General features: G+C 42.0%; 1 protein-coding gene across 3 annotated transcripts in view; it reads right to left on the bottom strand.

The window, feature by feature from the left end:
- The window catches only part of FAM117A (family with sequence similarity 117 member A), a 44833-nt gene that overhangs the window by 11092 nt on the left and 11178 nt on the right, over positions 1–22563 (bottom strand). For all 3 annotated transcript variants that reach the window (XM_077164714.1, XM_077164716.1, XM_077164715.1), the window contains exon 2: positions 6458–6627. In XM_077164714.1, coding sequence (XP_077020829.1) covers positions 6458–6627 — 170 coding nt within the window. The remainder of the gene's footprint in view (positions 1–6457; positions 6628–22563) is intronic.

Genomic DNA, 22563 nt, shown 5'->3' on the forward strand with positions numbered 1-22563 from the left:
CTTTTCCCATCAGGAGGCTTCCTTACCTTATATGCAGAGAGCTGACTACCCCTTTGCTCTGTGTCTCATCTGTACCTGAGTTCATGGTATATGTCATTCATGCATTTGACAAATAATTACCAAATACATACCATGTGCCAGATAGTATTCTAGGTGTGAGTGATACAGCTTGGCACAAACAACAAAAATCTCTGTCCCCCCTGAATTTATATTATAGTTAGAAGAGATATCTTACACAGCAATAAGTGCTAAGACAAAAAACACAAAAAAGAAAGGGGATAGGAATGTTAGTGGGGGGTTATAATTTTAAATACCATGCCAGGAAGTCCTCACTGAGAGGTAACAAAATCTGAATAAAAAATTGAAGGTAGTGAGGCAGTGAGCCATGGGGATAGCTGAGGTAAGAGTGTTCCAGAAGGAGGGAACAACACGTGTGCTGAAGGAGGAATGAGCTGGTGGAGTTCAAGAGTACAAAGGGGGCCAGTGTGGCTGGAGCAGAGTGAAGGAAGACAGACGAGTAGGAGATGAGGTGAGCAGGTGTGGGAGGTTGGAAAATGTTAATTTTCCCAGGTCCTAAATACCTGGAGCCTGTAAATATTACCTAATATGATAAAATTTTTGCAGCTATGATTAAGTTAAGGCTCCTGATATGAAGAGAGTATACTGGATTATCTGGGTGGGCCCTAAATGCCATCCCAAGTGTCCTTATAAGAAGGAGGCAAAGGGAGATTAGACAGAGACAAGAGGAGGAGGCAATGTGGCCACAGAGGCAGAGATTGGAGTGATGTGGCTATAAACCAAGGAATGACAGCAGCCATCAGAAGCTGGACAAGGCAAGGAATGGATTCTCCCCCTAGAGCCCCTGAGGGAATGTGGGCCTGCTGACACCTTGATATCAGCCTAGTGAAACTGAATTTGGCTTACTGCATCAGAACTGTGAGAGAACACATTTCTGTTGATGTAAGCCACTAAGTTTGAGGTTACAGTAGCCTCAAGACCCTAACACAAGTAGGTTATCATGTGTTTAAACTTATTTACATGCTGGCATTGAATATTCTTTAGGCAGGCATGTGCATACAGGTGGGCTTTTATTCTTTCCCAGAATGGGGAGTGTCAAGACTATGCCCTGTTTTCCAGTGTCCCAGGGTAGATGGGACCTTCCGCGTCTAAGTCTCTCTATGGAGGTCTGGACCAGGGTTCTTCTCAGAGCACAGGAAAGTTACAGCTAAGGAAAGATGCCATTTGAAGAGCTATGCTTTTGGCTACAAAGGTCAAACTGTGCTGCCCAACAGCACTGAAGTCATCATTCCAAATGATTCTTGAGCAGGGTAGAGCTCAAACTCAACAGACCAAAAAAAATACGTTTGTCAAGGGGACTCATGCACTGGAACAAACTTATTTTTAATACCCTGGCCCAGGGAGAAGAAGAGCTGCTTACTCACAAACCATGACTAGGAACAGTGCACTGTAAAAATGATGCTCAAATTATGCAAAACTGGATATGTGTCAGACCAAGGAAGACTTGTCTGGGATTCTCAGATCCCAGAGCAACATGAGAAAGGATAACTTGGGTGTGGGGAAGGTTCCCAGACAACAGCCTATTTTAACAAGATGGTGGAGGTAGGATGGAACTGAAAACCTCCAAACAGGAGCCTATTTTTTTGCCCCCAATCCAACCAGGTTTCTACCTGGACTTCATGGTCAGAGGCAGGAAGAGGCTGGCCCACGCTGTCTTCATGGTCTTGGAAGCTGAGGAAGCTTCACAGGCAGATCTAGGTTGGGCGCTGGGGCATAAAACCCACTCTACCATGCAGAAGCAAAGAGCAACCTGCCATGGTATAGATGGTCAGTGACCACATGTAAAATTGAAATTCAGCAGGGAATCAGCCCTCAGGACTCCAGCCAAACAAAAAGAAAGGAGAAGGTTCTGAGACTAGCCTGCTGGCCAGAACTCTGGCTACAAGTGATCAAAGTTGCCTTCTCTGGCTCTACAGGAACTATATAACCCTCAGATTTCCCACCATGCTCCCACTTTCAAATATTCTCTGTTGTTCGTATGGAATAAAAATAAATAATAGGGGGAACAAATGTTAAAATAAATTTAGTTTGAAATGCTAGTGATCAATGAAAGGGAGGGGTAAGGGGTATGGTATGTATAATTTTTTTTTCCTGTTTTCGTTTTATTTCTTTTTCTGAATAGATGCAAATATTTCAAGAAATGATCATGATGATGAATATGCAACTATGTGATGATATTGTGAATTACTGATTATATATGTAGAAAGGAATGATCAAAATAGGAATGTTTGCATTTATTTGGTATTTAAAAAAATAAAAATAAAATTAAAAATATTCTCTGTTGTTGTCAAACCATATGCTGAACAATTGCTTCCTAATCTCAGTATGGAAAATAGGTGCTATGCCCAGGTTCCCATACTCACAAAGGAAAATATTTTTTAAAGTCCCTTTGATGGTCAGACTGAATGGCATGCCATCACTAAAGCTGAGGCACTGGCTTGGGAAAAGAAGAGAATACGCAGGTAGGGTAAAGACAAAGAAAGGGGAGTTTTCTCAAACAACCATGCCCACCTACTCCTCTGGCCTTCACAACACTCCATTAGGTTGTCAAGGACTGAAGCTATTTTTTCCCCAAAGAGTAAGTCAGGCCTAAAGAAAAAAAAAAAAGTCTATTATAGTAGATTTCCCCACCTTATCTAGAGAATACAAAGGAAATGGGGCTTGGCAGGGCAGGTACCTGTCTGCTTGCAATGATGAGAAGAAGAGCAGGGGAACGTTGCTTAAACAGTCATTCCAGCTGTGGTGAGACCACTTCCTCCCTCCAGAAGATTGTGAGAAGACTCAAATGCTTTGCACAGCAAGAAGGGAGAATGGTGACCGCAGCCACTGGGGTGTGCTGCCATCACCCGCCTGGGCCTGGGCCTAGCTACTGGGAGGGACCACAAAGCACTTGGTGGGCAGCAATGGTTTACCAAATAACCTGGGGCAGGGGGGAGCACAGTCCAAAGAGGGAAAAACACATTCAAGATGCAAATGTTCCATGAAATGATCATGATGATGAATATGCAACTATGTGATGATACTGTGAATTACTGATTACATATGTAGAACGGAATGATCAAAAGTTACGAATGTTTGCATTTGTTTGGTATTTTTTAAAAAATTAATTAAAACAAAACACACATTCAGTTCGACCTACAGAATCCTGACAGTCCTTCAGGACATAAAGAAACCTCCTCTAGATGATAGTGATTCTGGACAGGAGCCTTCCTACTGTCTCCTGGCTGTCTACTCTGTGTTCAGCTACTTTTGGACCCTTCTTTGTGCTTACCAACTTGATCTCTGGGGGACTCTGGTCCCTCTCCCGTTACTAATCCTGGTTCAAAACATTCAGCGTATCCAAAGCACTCCTTCCCTGTTTACCACATTCACCTTCTCCTCCTATCTAGGGCAACCAGAGTCACTTCTTGGGCTAACTCCACCGATTTCCCAAATAAGATCCATCCACCTCTTTCCTCTGACCTCTTCATGTCAGACTGTAAATTTCCTGTATGGGATAGAAAACCCATTGTATTTGCTTAAGAGCTTAAAACACAGCTAAGCCCAGGAAGGAATACTAGGCTTCCTGGCAATGTAACATATTCAAGAACTGAAAGTTTTTAACTTTGTCCTCTGCTCTGTAAAAAGGTCTTGAGTACATACACAGTGATCTAAATGGCAGGGATTCAACAGAACTTGCTGCCCAGGTCTGAAACCCACTTGGAATGAAACCCCTTGCCTGCTCTAAGGAGTAGAGAGAGGGGAGCTGCTGAGTCAAAACCATAATCATGGCTGCTGCTCTCACAGCAGGGCACACAACCCTGGAATGCCTGGGCTGATGGGGTCCCAAATGCACAATCTGGCTCCTTCATCCAGGGTTGGGGTGAGGGGAGTAAAAGAAGAGCAGAAGTGAGAGTACTGCATACCAATTATGGTGGAAGTAGCAGAAAATACATGACTACATTGGTGTGACTAGAAGATAAAGGGCAGAAGGTGGAGGTGAGGAATAGCAATTGGGAAAAGGTTCTAGTGGCCACCCATTTCAACAGCTTAAAACATCTCAAGGGCTCTGGTAGATTCTGCCTCCCTCTTTTCCCTCTATCCTTGTATCTCTACAATAAAACTTCTCCCTCATCTCCGGTCCTTTTTTGGTGATATACTAGTGGCTCAGCAGTGATGGAACAGCAACTACTTAGAGATATGCCAGGAGAGCTTCAGGCATCCACAAGGTAATACCAGTATCAAAGAAGGAAGCTTGTGCCAGGCCAGGGGGCTCAAGCAGGATTTTGAATGGCGCCTGAAACTTAAAAGTAGAAAATTTCCAGAAAGACAGGTATGAAAGATGGGCAGAATACATATTTTGGTTTGGATGCCTATGTTGATCAGAATTCTCCCACCTTCTGACGGCAGCCACAATATTGACAGGTTGCTAAGAGTTCCTCGACGGCTGGAGCCCATCCCAGGGAAAGAGGAAAGCTGTATGGCTTGGCCTTGCCAGACCCACAGAGGAGCATCACTGACCTCTGTCTTGCTGTGGCAAGAAGCCCAGACTTGTTATATAAAAGATCTGGCCTACAGCTGGAGCCTGAGTAAAAATACACAGCCTAGAGTCTATGCCTTTAAGCCCAGCCAGGGAATACCTGAAGCCAACCCTGCCCTTGATTTGACAAAGAGAGAGGAGGTATGTGAGGAGTGGGTTGAAAGATTCCTAGAGAGCTGGTAGCAGGAAAGGACCAGGACAGGAACAGGTGGGCTACAAGCCTGCTGTCTGACAAAGAGGGATGAAATCATGAGCTAGCATGCCCGAAGCAACCTCAAATCCTGCTTCACCAAGAAGCCCTGCTTGACAAGATACAGTATATTATTTGGACTGAGCAGTCCCCTCCAAAAAGAAATGGGTGTGTGCTCCCAGGCTTGTTGGGGGTAGGAGGAAGCATGACCTATCCTATTTTCCCTTTTCAAAGAATGCAGGTGACAACAATGCCCGGAGCTCCCAGGAAGTAGTGGGCCTACATTGCTACCTGGAGTGTATCCTCCTTACACATTCTGTTCATACAGCTGAAGAAGGCTACTGATTTTAACTGCAGCAAAACCTTGCTGGTTCAAGATGGCATATTTCTGTGAGAATTCTCCTCTTTCTCCAAATGTGTCAGATTTTTGGCCCCATCTGATCCCTTGGCTGTCTGTTTTCTGGCCTTTATGGAACTGGAACCCAGTCTAAGTGAGGCCAAAGCCTTTGCTCATTTCCTTATTCTTCACTCCAACATTCCAAGAACAGTACTGGGCATTCAAACATTCACAAATAACATTTGGAAATGGATCTCATTAAAAAAATAAATAAAAGGAACTGACATGATCTGCTCAGAAGAGAGGGTAGTGAAAATGAGCTGTACAAACCACTTTCATACATGTAATGCCATTTGGTTGCCATGCCAAACAGAACAGGCACACTCCTCCCATTCTGTAAAGGAGGAGCTGACTTGCCCAGTATCACCCAGACTGAAGGTCTGTCTCTGAGCCTTGTGTGTCCTTTCCATACTCAGTTTCCTCTTATTTGGAATGGCAGGTGGGAACAACTCATTTGTTCTAAAGTTACACAGGAATAGATTTAAAACACATCAAAAGAGAAAAACAGCTCTTAAAAACTTAACTGCTTAGAATGCTGAAGTCCTGAATCCTGAGTAAGAAATATCTTTGTATAATTTCACATGAGATGACTTCTTGTTCAAGCTAACACTACCTTACCCAAAAACTGACAGATGGACTGGATGATCTGCAAAGATTCCTTCCAAGTATAGAATTCTTAACGAAAAGGCTGTCCTGAAGGAAAATACTAAAGGAGAAGAGGGCAGGTTCCAGAGAACTTGAATGGGTCCACTGAAATCCCAGACCAGCATCTGCCAACACTTGGGTGGCTGGCTAATGGTCAACTCTCCATTTTCTGAGAACTCTTCACTCCATTGTTCCAAGGGGACTCTGTCTTGGCTTAGTACACTTTCGGATCACTTCTTCCAGTTGTCCACAGAATGCAAACTCAACTGAATGTTGGCCTCAGTTTATGCAAGGTAAATCTTTTTCTTTAAAACTAAGAATAAATTCCCAAATCTACTCATTACCCATGTATGGATACACAAAGCCAAACTGAAAACCCAGGTTAACTTCTCTATTCTACCAGTCAGGCGGAATGAAAACTCCTTTTCATGTAAGTTTAAAAAGAAAAACAAGCTGGTAAATGTTAGACGTGATGATAAAAAGCTGCATTGTGAGGCTGTACAGTCAAAACCCAGGATAAATCATTTCAATGACTGAGAATTGGTAAGTAAATCAAAAGCCTTCCACTGTCAGCCAACCTTCCCACCCCATCCTTATCCCCTATCCCAAAAGGAGAGAAATTCCTTACCTGCGTGGCCTTGTCATTGGTACAGCAGGTGAAGGCCCCATCAGCATCTCGTGGCCACTGGCCCAGAAGGTAGGAACTGAGGATGGTATCCAGGGAGAAAGTACGTCGGACCTGGGGTGGCTGAGGCCTACACACTGACTTTTCTGGGGTCACCGAACATGGGACGCTGGCTGGAAGAGAGCACAGCCCACACATCTTGACATCAGCACGGAGGAAGGAGACATGGTAATTAACCTTCTCTTTTTCAGGTACCCTCACCTGACAGTCAGGTAGTCATTTATATCCACCTTCTCCTAAAAGAATTTGAAGTTGCCTATAAAAGGACAAACACTTTCCTGTCTTAACCAACTAGCCTTTATCACTGGAAACAATTTACACCATTTTACTTTTGACTTAGATGCTACTTTATATAAGTCCTCCATCTTTTTCCTGTTCCTATTGGACTATGAACCATGAACTCCGAGGTTGCCGGACTATTTCCTGAATGCATGAAAGAGGGAAACTTGAAGAGGACACCAAGTTTTCTTCCATCTTTTATCTTCTGCCTTTCTTCCTTCCCCCAGCACCTGTTGCAGGGCTCTTAAACATTACACAAATTCAATTAACTGAAGGGCTTTTCACACTTCCTTCAGGAATGGTTAGCTCTAGGAAACCAGGCAACTCAGGTGAGTAGAATGACATAAAACTACTTTCATTTCTCCAGGACTGAGGAATCCAGTTTAGAAAAATATTCACATTTTGGTTCTCTCTTATGCCTCTTGACTTCTATCTAAATGGGACAAAAAAAAAGCAATCATAAATCCATTAGTTTATTTTTACCTTGGTTAAAGCTTTCAGGGAGAAGGTGAAAGTTGAAACTTGATAAAATATAAGGGTTTTGGATCATCTGTAAGTTTCAATCATCTGGGTTGACCCTGTTTTCCATAACCACCTTCAAAACACTCTCTCTTAAGATCTATAGAGACTCTTCTGTTTAAACAGAACAAAATGCTTTCACATCTATAGTAATCCCTTGAAGTTTCATGTGTGCATTAAGCACAGCAGAAAGAACTAGGGATGGTAGATTTAAATAAACTTGAAGGGCTTTACGCTAGAAAGACAGTAACAATACTCCCTATGTTCTCCATATTCATCTATTTACATACACTTTGACATAGTTGTATCAATAGGAAATGTTCTACCTTATGTTTAGCTTCTTTCTACTCATTTCATATACCCATTTCCAAGGATTAACAGTCTATATATCTGTCATTTTTAATGACTACATGGTTGATATACAGTAGTATGCTTAGACATTTCTATATTTTGGGACATTTCAGGGGTTTCCCTGCTCCAATTCAGATATCATAAATATTACTGCATGACCAATCTTTATTCTCAGTTTTATCTAATCCCTGACATACTTCTAGATCATCTTCCTCGGCATCCATATGATGTATAAGCTCACTTAAACTAAAAATGACTTATAATGACGAAGGTAGTAAGTGTGAGCTGGAGAAAAATCAGGAAAAATAAACAAAGAAAACAAAATCTCAAATTTTAATACCCAGAGATAACCATATGTTAATGTTATAAATACATATATACTAGTAATACTAACTATATATACACACATACATGTTCTTATCTTTTGCATATATATGTACACATGTGAGATCACACTACACACGGTGTTTTGCAATGTGTTTTCACCTTATATCAAAACACCTTTCCAAATCAATAACTATTCAGCCAGTGGAACCCTGATGATCTGGCCCAACTTACCTTATATTATACTTTACTCTCTAAATCCTGGACAAACTACCCCCTGCACCATTTCCCACCCATGGCACAGGCCTTCCCTCCTCTGAGTTTTGCTCAGAGTTGAAATCCAATCCATCTGTCAGGGCCAAACTGCCACAGCTTCCATGAAGCCTTCTGGATCCCCTGGCAGGAATGTCTCAGAATTTCTTGAGTTTCCTCAGTATTTTGTACTCTTCAGCTCTTATACCACCCTCTTTTTGAATTACAGGTTTTTGTAACTTCTAGATAATAAACAACCTGAGGTCAAGGACTGTCTCTGATTTATCTTTGTATCCCCCACAGTACCCAAAGTATGGGGCTGGCAACTGGCCAGCACCCAAATATTTGAATAAAATCGAAAGACTGTTACTAAAAAGGTAAACCTCCTCTAATTTACCATGTATTCTGAAGTTGTCTGTTTAGTTATCCATGCTTTTCCCACTTCTCTGTGTAAAGATTCCAGACCTGGTTGTCTTTTTTCCCCCTCTGAGGCTCAGAAAGGCCCAAACTCTTTTACCATCCCCTGTGCCATGCTGCCCAGGCCTGCTGGGTTCAAGCCCCAACTTTATTTTCTACACTAGCATTTCAACCACTCATTTTTCTATCCTGGGTTAAGATCAAAAGGTAGCAAGCTGAATATTTCTGGATGCTTCTGACCAACATTAGCAGCCAGGTCTAAAACTATGACAAGAGACCACTGATGAGGCAGAGGCTCTAGAAAGCAAATTTACATAAGTTACCTGACAGATAACCAGACAGGCAGTGGGGAACCGATGAGTAGGAACCAGGCATAAAGACTAAATGCCAAATCCCAAAGGCTGCCAAAGGCTGTTTTATCATTGTTTAGAAGGAAGAGGACTATAACTCCAGGGCCGAGTAACGAACAATGAAAGGTTTCTTGGAGTCACCTCTCCCTTTCCTTCAACAGAAGTTGCTATAAAATATCTTTCGATTTTTTCCTTACATGGACCCTTAAGTACTACCTTGTGTTTATAAATACAGTACTTTAAAGTCTTACCCATTCCCAAAAGTATTTTCATGGTTGCAATCCCCTTTTGCTCCCCTTTCCACTCTGAAATGGACTAGGGAAAGAACGTTGCATTTTCAAGATGAGGAAACTGAGACACGAGGGAGGTCATTCTCTGATCGGACTTGGCCACCAAGCAAGTCAGCAGCTGTCTTACAGCTATATCCACGCCTTCTTACTTCTAAATCAACCCTCTTCCAACTATTTCCTGAGGCTCAGGTCCCTCTTACATCAGGAACACCTACTGAGGTTGCCAGGATATCTGCCTAGACACCTGGAGGATGGATTGCTTCCTTAGCTTCTTTTAAGGAATGGGGAATAAAAGAGGAGACAGAACTTGGTCCCCTGGTACTCTGCAATTACTTTTTTTAATCCTATTGTATGCTAGGGATGATTTCAACCACACCCATTTTATATCAGTTTCCATCATCCTTCATATAGCACACCTCATTCAATGAACTACAGTAGGAGATCAATCTCAAGTGCGATAATCATAGGTGATACTTCACTGCCAGTACTCAAAGGACTAGGGAGGACCCAGAATGCTGGAATTTGGTGCAAGACTCCAACCATCCGTTTTGGTCAACTCTACTTTTGTTCCAGACACCCCACATTAAAGCTATTCACAAAGACTTTGAGGGCTTCATGGGTCCTGACTTACTCCTCCATATACAAAAAGTAACACAATGGAAAAAAAAAAAAGACAGAAAGAAAGGAACAGGTAGAAACCAAGGTAACCCCAATCCACAATCAATAGGCTCTGATTCACTCTCCATTGGTCAGCTTATAAGTATCTGACTGCATCTAAGTCAAATGGGAGGACCTGCCTCAGTTTCATTAACCTAAATAAGGAACAACTGTGCCCCAACCTCATTTCTAAGCAGAATTACTTTCTGTTCTAGAGCCCTCAGCAAGGCTCTACCTTCTCTCCCAAATCCCCAAATCCTTGACATGTCCCAGCTCCACAGAACAGACTAAATGCCATGCTTTTAATCTAGGAAAAAAAGGAGGAGGCACTTAAAAAAAAAAAGATAATTAGATTTTGACAGGAAAAAATTCTACCACGTTACTTCAAAAACCTCCCCACAAATGGTTGGGTAAGCACCTGCTAATATGGGTACCAAAACTGATTAAGGGCTAAGCCTAGGTGTCAAATTCCCCACAAGTGCAACAAACCAAAGCCAAAATAAGATATTGACATGATTCATGCCATCCTTAAAGGGGCTGCAGGCTGGATCCTTCAGAGACAGTGGAGCAAAGTGTCCCCTAAGTCGCTGGTAGGGGCTCAGATGGGAGGAGTTTCATTCTGATTGCAGCTCTGCCCTACCTGTGTGTGACCACAACAAACACCACACAACCGCACTGGGCCTACTCTCCCATCTGGCAATGGGAACATTATCCTGGCCTAATCTACCTCTTAGGGAGGCTGTAAAGAACAGAAGATGAGGTGAAAATATGCTTTAAAGTCTTCATTAGGAAGATATGCTAACCCAATTCATGTCAATTGACCCTCCCCCCATCAAACTGTTTTAGGATTGAAGGTGGGGGAGAGGTAGCCTAGAAAGAGGAGACCAGCCAGAAAAGATGTTCAGAGCAAGTTCTGGCCACTACATCAACAGGCCTAGTGCTTTCCTGGGCCCCTAGAAAGGTACACCTCACCCTGTAGCTGTTAGGCACAACTTCAACATCAAGCCCTTTCCTTTATTAGTGACAGCCTCACCCAGTCACAGATACCACCTTGAATAAGTGGTTCAGGGGGAATTAATTTGCTTGTAGGTATGGACATCAGAGCCACAGATAAGCACCCAAGTTCTGCTGTCCATGAGACCTACCTCAGTTGAAAATGTTCCCTAAGAAACATCCCCCTAAGTGAGTATAGCTGAGACAGGGGTCACGCCAGCCCTCATGGGCTTACAGGAAAGATCTGGGGATTGGGTTCTGACCTACAATTGTTTGATCATGGTTAAAGAAGTCTTAAGAAGTCACAACGGTTGTCCGTGGTTAGATGAACTGGTTTCATTTCTGGAAAGCACCCCTCTCAGATTTGGGAAACAGAGGGAGGGAAACGGGACAATTGGCTCCCCTATCAGAGAAGAGAAGCCCATATCATGACAGGCCATGAAAAAGCAGCAGGCTGCCAGGCACCGGCTGGGTGGGTGCAGAAGGGTGGAGTGTCCTGTTTACAGCACTGTGGGGTATTATCGGCCCATCGCATACAGCAGCCTCCACAGCCCAACCACCTGGCTAAGCACCCTGGCATGGGGCCAGGCCATTTCACCATGCAGCTGAACGATGGCAGATGTTTTGGTTCCTGTGCAACAGCAAATGAAAAAGAAAAAGAGCACATACCAAAGATAAGAAACCTTAGGTACTATCTTCCAGAGCCACTTGGCCCTGTTTCCCAACTGCTGCAGTACGGCTTTGGGAAAATGGGGTTAAGAATGGAAAGGGAGAGAGGTCATGGGACTGCCCATTGGGGGATAGCCAGTATGGTGGAAGCACACAAACAGCAGACAAGATGTTGAACCAAGACTAGAAGAAGGGTCCAGCACACCAGCAGACTGATTCCTGCAGCAAACAATTTTTGAGTGCCTACTATGAGCCAGCTTCTGTGATAAGCACTAGTGATATATGAGAAGAAAGACAAGAAGCTGCTGATGGGGTTGAAATGGAGAAGGCTAATGCAATCCCTAAGTGCCAGGCTGCCAGGCAGAGTCCCTGGTGGATACCCCCTCCACAAGTGCCTCTTCAGAAGGACCATCAATCTATCTTTACTGCTCTGGCAGAAACCCTGCTGGAAATCCGGCTCAGGCCCAACCACACTGACATACCCACACCACAGCACCCAAAGGAGAAAGTGACGGCTTTTGGAAGAAGCACTAAAATGGTGTGAGGGGGAGGAGGAGGCAGCAGATGATGCAGGAAGAAAGGAGTTTTGTGGCTGCTGTTCTTAACTTGTAGCTGGTGATGGACTGTTAGAGTGGCGACACAGTAACTTACAAGGGGAAACCAGTATCTGACCAATGGGTCTGGCTGGACATCTAGAGGGGCTATTTCACTTATTTTACTATCTTTGGCACATATTGGGAGATAGAAGCCTGGGAAATAAAGACAAGACTACTTTCCACCCATCCTCCTTTAGCATGAGGCCTAGTGATCCCAAAATACCCATAGCCTATAGAAGTGAGAGAGAGAGAGAGAGAGAGCCAACTAGGTCTCATACATGGCAAAAACTCAACAAACTAGCTGGTTCAACAAACAAGTTATGAGTCATTTTTTCATCTTGTTAGACTTTGAAGCATTATGAGCACAAGTCTTCTTGCCTCCCCTCTTAAAGAGAAAATAACTCATTATAACAGAAGCTGTACATATGTTGGGGGAAATAAGAAAATGCAGGAGCAAAAACAAAAAAATTAAAACTATGCATTCTCCCCATTCTGAGAACACCACTGTGCACATCTTCCCTATCTCTCTCTATGCCCAAGTATATACATATATGTGTGTTTAACAAAATGAGATTATACATACTTTTCTATGATCCATTTTCAATGACTTCACTTTTCATTTCAATAAATTTTCATCTAACACCCAACTCACATGCAAGTTTTCCCTAATGACTCCAAACGTTCCTTTACAGTTAATTTACCCATCATGCATTGCAACCAATTACATCTTTTATGCCTCTTTTAATCCAGTCCTATTCTTCTATGACACGGACTTGAAGAGATCAGGCCAGTTGTCCTGGAGAATATCCCGCCTTTTGAATATGATCCTCTCCTATAGTAGTTCTCTCTTAATAGTTCCTCTTTTCCTCTAGGTCAAACACACACACAAACACACACACCCCACTTCTGTACTCTGACTGCCCTCTTCAAACACAAAACAAACAAACAAACAAACAAAAAACAACAAAAAACAAAAAGGGCTAAAAATTTAGAGCCTTAAGAAATAGTCTTCCTCAAACATACAGCCTGATTTCTTTATTGCAGAGTCTGACCTTAATTTTAGAGCTGTGTGGGAAAAGAATGGAGAATCCAATAGGAGCCATCGTAGTACCACAGGCAGGGCTGGGCAGCCCATGAGGCTGAGGCAGGGCAGTAAGTTTAGTTATCCAGGAGCAAACCCTACCCTGACCTGCCCGAGAGCCACAATGCAGAACTTTCGTGGGGGCAAATATTAATTTGGAGAAGAGCAGAGTAAAACAGGGATTCAAAATTTCTAAACATTTTCCTAATAACAGATTTGCAGTAAGTAGGGGAAGTTCCTCCTAGCAGCTTCCAAGGGATTATTTTTCAATTCGGTAGTGTAATGGGATTAAACATGCATGCAGTCTTTTGAGCTCCCTGTGGTCCAGTGCCACTTAACTGTTTTAACTCAGGGACACATGGGTTTTGGAAGGAAGTTGTGGTCAAACTGAAATCCCCAATATGACTTTACAAGAATTAGAAGCCCTCCTTGGAAAGCCTAAGGAGACCCCCATCCATCCCAGCTGGAATATTAAACCTGGGGCTCTGAACACTTCTTTTGAGACCAAACATAGCTGATTTAAACCAAAACATGGAGAAGAAACTAAAGAAACTAGAATGAAAAGAAGAAGAAAATAGAGTAACTTCAAGTTTCTCTTACCAAGAAGTCTTATCTAAAGAAGAAAAAAAAAGAGCACTGAAATTTACATATCCACAAAAAACTTTTCAACCAGGCCTTAATTACCAACTCCATATTCAAGTATACAGCTCAGGCTCTGAGAGGCAATGAAAGCATTTCTGACCATGTGTCTGACTTCCCAGGATGCAGACCACATCTGTAGACAGCTGGAGAGAAGAGCCTGGAGAAACCCATATGGAGATGTAATTGTGGGGGAAAAAATAAGGAATATACTAACTAACTCTTTGGATCAGGCAAGGGGGAAAAGGATGACTCTAAAGTACATTTGTGTGTACAGAAGGAGCAGACAGCAGTTACTAAGACATTTGTTCCAATTCTCAAGAAGCTGCATTTAGAAGAAAAGGAAGTGGTGTGAACTTTTCACCTTTTATCTGAATTCTCTGAAGAGGAGTTCTGTAGGATTTCAACATTCTTAAAATAAAACAAAACACTAGCAGTTACTGATTGGAGCATGCTTTCCTTTGGGATCTACTTGGCCTTTGCAAGAATACCATAAATAGTACATAGACTTGTCCTCTCTGCCTAAAAGATTCTAACCCCATAGTTATTTAGGAGTGATGGGTTTCTGGGTAGCCTATAAATTAAGAGGACACGCATAAACCCTTCATTATCTTCACTTATCATAACAGTCTGATTCTGATCAAGTTGAGATGAAATTATGATGTCCAATTTACTCTTAGGTAGTCTGTTTTAAGATAAGTGAGATGAAGGAAGAGCTAGATATTGAGGAAGTTCATGTTCAATAAATGCTGTGAGAGGAAAACTGATTGAAACTGATTTCTATTCTGAATATGTGCACCTTATACACTCTCACGAGTTCTCCTGTGGAAGGGCACAGCTTCAAGTTGATTTCTCCAAGGTCACAGAGAAAACTGAGATTCATCCGGGCCTTTTTTCCCCAAACAGAAGATTAAAAGTACGTTTCCAACCTTTGTGTTTCATTGTCAGACTCAACTGAATTATAGCAGCCTGACTGCCTTAGTTTAGGAGGTACTCTGTGGGCTGGTAGGTTCTATTCTCCTCCCTTGCCAGGAACCAGGACAATCTACCCAGACCGCAAAAATGCTGTTTTACCCATCAGGCATTGTTGGGTAGCCCAAGGGGAGGGAGAGGACAATTAAAAAATGAGGGGTCTAGCAGTCACATTTAGTTCAGAGCTTTAATTGTTCTTTCTAGATTTTAAGAGGCTGTGCTATACATGTATAATCTGGTATTTCTTTGGAACTTTGGGTAATTTTGTGACACTTAAGACTCAAAGTTAGAGTTCTGCAGGTCTGAAAGTTAGCATTGCCACATACAACAACTGTTAAAGAAACTGAAAAAGATATCAGTTTTCAATTAGAGATAAAAATGAAACCGATCAGGTTGGGGCTAAGGTAAATCAGAACACCTTACTATGGGGTAAAGAAGACACTGTCTGTATTTTAGAACTTCACTTATCCAGTGGGACCAAAGGAAGAGGAGTTTATTTTGTCCCAAACCTAAGTGTTCTGCAGCACATAATCTAACTCAATCTGTCTGGAGAGATCATTTAAACAATACAAATGCATGGAGCCTGGAATGGGAATGTGGGCTTGTAATTCTGTATAGCTTAATGGAATGTCTGGATACACCCCACAGTATGAGTAGATAACTTAAAAGTATTGGCAAAGTCTCTTGTGGGACAGGAGAAAAAATATGGAACTATTAAGCTTTACCACTGGGAAAACCCCTGATACTGTCTCATACAGGGACTCCCAAATCAATAGGCCAAGCCCTTGATCTTGAGGCTTGCTCTTGTGAAACTTATTTATGTAGTGAAGAAGCTAAGCCTACCTATAATTATGCCTAAGAGTTACTTCCAGAGAACCTATTTTGTTGCTTAGATGTGGCCTTTCTCTCTCTAAACCCAAATCTAGAAGTAAAATCATTATCCTCCCCACCACTTGAGATGCGGCATTCATGGTTGAAAGTCTCCCTGGCAACATGGGATATGAATCCCAGGTATGAGACTGGCTCTGGCACTGTGGGATCGATAATGCCTTCCTGACCACATGGATAGAAAAGAATTGTAACAAAATAAGGTGTTATTGGCTAAGAGTTCAAATAGTCAATAGGCTATCCTGGAGGCTACTCTTATGCAAGTTTCAGCTAGATATTGCTATTTACCATGATTTGCCAAACCCTAACCAAAAACATTCCTGCCAACCCCAAAGAACACCTAGGACTCTATCTGAGATTCTACAAAAGTCCCATGCACTATGATTATTTTCCAGAAACCTACAACCTCCATATGGGTTCCTAAGCCAATAAGTCCTGAAACCCAGGAAGGGCCAGAATTTCCAAGAACATCAATTAGTTCCATCCCCATATCCCATATTATCAATAGTTCTTTCTAACATGAAAAAGTTAGAATGGGTACAGTCCAAATATCCCTAAAGATTGGGAGAAAGATCAAAGGAGAAGGATTAATTCTAACAGAGAAAATGGAATTTTAACAACTGAATATGACTACTGAATTACCATATTGATATTTCTTTTAGTCTCCAGTGTCTTGGAGCAGCTAAAAGGAAAAACCTAAAATTGTGGAACTATAACCCATATCAAACTCTGAAATCTGTTCTGTAATTATTTATTACAATGTACTCTGAAATTTATTGCTCTTTTGTATATATGTTATATTTCACAATAAAAAAAATTACAAAAGGAACAAAAGTCTATAAAAACGGATTGCCCCACAGAGCCAGGGACTCTTGCCTCTTACCTCTTTCTTTGCCAGAGTACCCACATGCTCCTTTCTCCACATGCATACTTAATAAATTTTCTGCCTGCTTAAAACTAAAAAACAAAGTGAGGGATCCCTTTCTTAGCAGGAAAGACAGAAAGTAAAAGAAAGAAAAGGAAATAAGCACAGGAGTAAGGATAACTCAAATAATCTGTATAATTTCTGCTTTGTGAAAAAATCATGACTTTTTAGCTTCAGCCTGATTTCTCCCTGCCAGATAGCAGCAAATGTTTAAACAACCTAATTCAATTTAATATCAGTCCAAGTCATACAAAATACCTACAAACTTTGACGGAATTTGATGGCCCGTTACCTTCCTCACAAAGATTCCAAAATCCAAAAGAAAAACTTTTATTATTCCTTTTTTCAACTGCTCATGTCAATGCTCACCTCCATTAGTGCTCATTCAAAACTGATTTTATGCAACCGTCAAAGTAATATCTCAATTAGGAAGTCATCAATAGATTCTAACACCACTAGGTGAAAGGTTTTTTGGTGACAAAATATTTAAATAACGTTAAAGTAAGCACCCTATAAATTACTTACTAAGAAAATAATGTACATTCAAAATAAGAAATCTGGTGGTCCCACTTCAAATGACCGAACTTAGCATTACTAGTAGTGGACATTCTAATATTATATGCCTCTAAAGCTATATTTTATGAAGTATACAACTTCACTCATGAAATGTTCTTGCCGAAAAAGTTTAACCTAAATTGAACAAGCCCTCAGACCTAACTACCCACACTTAGAGGAAATATAGGGGATAGAAGAACAAGTTAAATGCGACCATGAGGAAACAATCAGAAAAATCCAGAATGTGGGGATAGCTACAAGACAACTGGTCCACATTCTTTAAAAGTCAAAGTCATTCTAAAAGAAAGAAAAGAGGGAGTGTTTGTGTGACTGTGTGTGTGGTGGGGAGTGGGGGGTAGTAGACTTCTAGAGAATAAAAATGCACCATGGGAACCTTGATTGGCTCCTGGATCAAAAACAAAAGAGCTATCAAAGGGGAAATCTGAATATGGACTGGATATTAGTTGATACTATAAAATAGTTAATGTCCTTAAATATAATACTATAGAACATCCTTATTCTCAAGAGATGTCCCTGAAGTAGTAAAGGGTGTAGTGTCATGATACCCACAACTTACTTTCAAATGGAACCCTCACAAAAAAATGTGAATATAAGGTCAAATAAAGTTATTAAGTGAAGGAAATATTTAACCAAATTGAGAAGAGTAAGGTCATCTCAAGGGCAAGACAAAGAAGGCAGGTGGAATTAAATGGTTCCCCCAGATCCAGAAACACAGTTGAGGTAGGCTGAAATTTCAGATATACTCAGCCAAGTGACCCTTGGGCATCCTTTTGTCACTTATTGTTCTTCAAAAGAAATGTAGAAGCCAACAAGAACCCAGGGAAGAGGAGTAACATTGGCTAGAGGGATGGTAGCTAGATCTCAGGAGGTAGGGTGAGAAGGAATTAAGAGTTTACCAGTTATCCTCTGTGTGCATATAAAAATGAAGGACAAGAAAAAGGCTTTAATTAAGAGAGATTCTAGCTAGATAAAAGAAAGTCTTGCCCATCAGAATTGAACAAGGTAGGTTACAGTTCTGCCCATGAAAATTTCCAGAACTATCCCTACTAGTTGTCTCCAGCTGTCTTATTCACCTTCTGAAGGCAGGAGACCATACCAAAAACTGAGCCTCCTCTAGTTCTAGAACTCCCCAACTATTAAAGGGGATGGAAGCTATTAATAAGAGATGGCTAGTGACCAATTCGGTTGAATTGAAGGCTCAGAGCCCACAGTATTATCTGGGGCAAGATAACTTGAAAAAAGGAACAAAGTCAAAGGGAGATTTACCTTACCTAGGCTGATCAGACAGCTGTGCTGTGGGCTCCCAGATGATGTCTTCCACTTCCTCCCCCAAACAGGTGATATAAATAGTTCTCAATTTACCTGTGGCTAGCCACAAGCAGAAGGTCTGGTCACATGACTGGGCAAGCTGGGAGTAACCATCCAGTAGACATCAGAGCTCACAGAGGGCAGGCTGGCTTGCCTGCCATAACTCACTAGGCTGCAATCTGTTAGGGACCTCTGCTTTTAACCCTGACTCTGATTGGCTGCCCTGGGGGCAGGGAATCAGGCGTAAAGAGCTTGGAAGTTCAGTCACAGAATCTGTTCAGCTTTTAGAGCATAAAATCCTATCAGAGTTACTCTGCTTAACCCTCACACCCTTGAAAACCTTGCGTGAACCATCTTGCCCCATTTGCAAAAAAGTCTTCTCTGATCATCTCTACCTCCTAACTCAAGTCCTACTCTGTCTCTCTAACCTAAGAAATCATTATCTACCATCCAGTGGTTCCTTTCCTGACCCCTAAAATTCTGGATCTGAACTAGCCTCAAATCAGTAGCTAATTCCCATGCTGTGCCCTAGATGTGGAAAAAAACAAACTGTGCTGGACAACATTCCAGGGCAGTCCTGCTCCAAAGCCTTGGTATTGCAGGTTGTTCAGATTTCCCAAGGGATCCTCAAAGTTTATATAGTGCCTCCAGGGTGAGCCTATTCTGAAAAGCAAGATAAGATGACCCCTCCAGAAAGAACTCTGAAAGGCAGGCATTGGAAAGAATTTTCCTACTTTCAGTGTATGTTTCAGACCATTGATGGCTTCATAGCAGAAGATGCTTGTCACTTCACCTGTCTACATATGCTTTCAGAGACAGGAAAGCACGTCAATACACATACTGGAAGGCAAGTTTCACCATCTTCCCCTGTACACAATGGACTTTGTATCTGCTCTTAAATCAGGAGTTGTTTAATGGTAACTTCACCTTCTTTTATAAGTAGGTAAAGAAAAGACTTATCCACTTGAAGCAAAAGTAGAATTAATTTGATACAGGGAAACAGTAAGGGATGCCAATTCCCAAGACCTCTATCCCAAACTCTAAGAACTGGAAAGTAAAGGTTCGGTTGTGATGGTCCACTCTAAGCAGATGCTTTGGCCATTTGCACAGAAGCTCTAAGCAGATGCTTTGGCCATTTGCACAGAAGCTCTAAGCAGATGCTTTGGCCATTTGCACAGAAGCTCTGACACAGATTTTTAAGCTGTAGACAAACCAACAGAAATTTTAGGTAGCCTTTTTTCAACTTCCTGCATCTTACCCTGTTTCCGGTTACCATCTATCCAGCACTTACCTTGGGGAAGGGCAGTGCTAAAGTCCTTGAAACAAGAATCAGAGAACAGTGGGGATATCCTGTATAACTTGATAATTGCCTAGGGACAAACAATCTAAGTATTTAAGCTGCAGTAATAACATAGTAAATGCTCGTGAGTCTATTTCACATAACTGGCTAGAGTCCATGAGAAAAGTTCTTTGATGAGAACATAACCACTGTTAGGATTAAGTTTAGGGTAGCTTGATGTTAGCCTAAAGGACATTAAAACTAAAGATCTTCGGAAGACTGTTTTTCTGTGTTAAGAAGTGGAATAGGACTTATCACTTAAACCAGGTTGCACAGCTAGGAGAAAAAATATCAATAAGCAAAAATAACAAGAATAGGGTGCATGGGTGTTCAGTGGTAGAATGCTCACCTTTCATGCAGGAGACCCAGGTTCGATTGCTGGACCATGAACCGCCCCCCCCCCCTTCGCACCCCCAAAAAAGAAAGAAATGAAAGCAAGAATAATTCAATGTCTTCAAGGAGCACAGGCTGATAACCAACATGTGATTTGGTGTGTGAGAGTTAAGGGCTTGGGAAACAAATGGCAGTGCCTCAATCTCTGTCTGTTTAACAATGATTACCAGACCCACACCTCCTTGGGCCCTGTGGTTGATGGAAGGTTTTCATTGATTAAAAATACACCATCCCCCTGTGAGTGAAGTTGTAACTTCTGACCCACTTGGTAAGATGCACTGCACTAAACCCTGCCAATATCCTCCTAGGGCTCCTGCACTTCACGAGACAGTCTGATACAATGGCATGACTGGTATAGAGCAGAGGAAAACCAAGAGGCCCAGGCCCACAGCTCAGCCCCACTTTCTAAACCAAACACCATTCTTTTTCCCCTCAGTTATCTACTGAATAAATGTGAAGTAATATTATTTCATGGCTCTGGCACTAAAAAAGCCTTCCAATTTCATGTATTTTAAGAAATGAAGAGTTAAGTGAAGAACATAGTGAGAGTATTTCTTAGAATACGGAAGCAGTTTTCCCTAGAAGGTACCTGGACATCCTGAACATGCTCAGTGTGTTTCAGCAGACTGCTGCAACCCTGCTGACTCTTCTGCGGTGTCAATGTGGAGCATGGACTGGGCTCAGACACACGGCAGCAGGCGCCCAATCAGTTCTCAGAATCTGATGCCAACCTTATCCAGCTCGAGTAGTAAGGACAAGCTGCAGTCTCCCAAGCGGTGGCCTTTTGAAAGGGTAAATACCTGGGCCCAAAGCCTGCCTCTGCCCCATGTGCTAAGTGAACTCAGAGGAGTCACTTAACTTCTCTGTTCCGTCTGTTAAATGGGGAGAATGAGATGTTATAAGGATGATAGAAGAAAACTTTGATTCTAAAGAACTCCTGGTGCAGTCAAATTAGTCTACCATATATTCATCTTTTAAAACTTTTATTTGGAAATCATTTTAAAACTACAGATGCAAGGATAAGAATAGTACGTAGAATACCCATATAATCTTTACCTAGACTCACCTATTATTAACGCTTGCCCCATGTGCATTATCATTTGCTTTTTCTCATGTACACTTTCTTTCCCGCATACTTTCTCACACACACACCAATATTCACCCTCAAGACAGCCACATAGGGCAGGCCACGGTGGCTCAGCAGGCAGGAATGCTTGCCTGCGATGCCAGAGGACCCGGGTTCGATTCCTGGTGCCTGCCCATGTTTAAAAAAAAAAAAGACAGCCATATGCACACAATCAAATATACACACTATGCCCCGATAAATCCCAGAGTGATTTGAACAGTGAATAAAAAAGTATTTGCAAAGTCCCCATTGGGGAATGGTGAGAAAGGGGGAAAATTCAACTTCCCCAAGTTGAATTCTTGATTTTCTCACAAGCAGTGCGGACGATCAAAGCTATAGGCCGAGTCTCCAATCTTGGGGTTTGTTCGTATGAAACTTAACCCCACAAAGGATAGATTCAAGCCTACTTAAAATTAGGCCTAAGAATCACCCCCCAAGAGAACCTCTTTTGTTGCTCAGATGTGGCCTCTCTCTCCAACCAACACAACAAGCAAACTCACCACCCTCCCTGTGTATGTGGGACATGACAAGGGTGTGGACCTTCCTGGCAATGTGGGACAGAAATCCTGGAATGAGCTGAGACTCAGCGTCAAGAGATTGAGAAAAACCCTAGAATAAGCGGAGACTCAGCAAGATTGAGAATCAGTCATCAAGAGTGAAATGAGACAAAATAGGTGTCAATGGCTGAGAGATTCCAAACACAGTCGAGAGGTTATCCTGGAGGTTATTCTTACACATTAAATAGATATTACCTTGTTAGTCAAGATGTAGCAGAGAGGCTGGAGGGAACTGCCTGAAAATGTGGAGCTGTGTTCCAGTAGCCATGTTTCTTGAATGATACAGCTTTCACAATGTGACTGTATGATTGTGAAAACCTTGTGTCTGATGCTCCTTTTATCTACCTTGTCAACAGACGAGTAAAACACATGGATTAAAAAATAAATAATGATCATCTCACACCCACCAGAATGGCCATTATCAACAAAACAGAAAATGACAAGTGCTGGAGAGGATGCGGAGAAAGAGGCACACTTATCCACTGTTGGTGGGAATGTTAAATGGTGCAACCACTGTGGAAGGCAGTTTGGCGGTTCCTCAAAAAACT

The sequence above is a fragment of the Tamandua tetradactyla genome, chromosome 6 (genome assembly GCF_023851605.1).
Source record: "Tamandua tetradactyla isolate mTamTet1 chromosome 6, mTamTet1.pri, whole genome shotgun sequence".
Taxonomy (NCBI): Eukaryota; Metazoa; Chordata; class Mammalia; order Pilosa; family Myrmecophagidae; genus Tamandua; species Tamandua tetradactyla.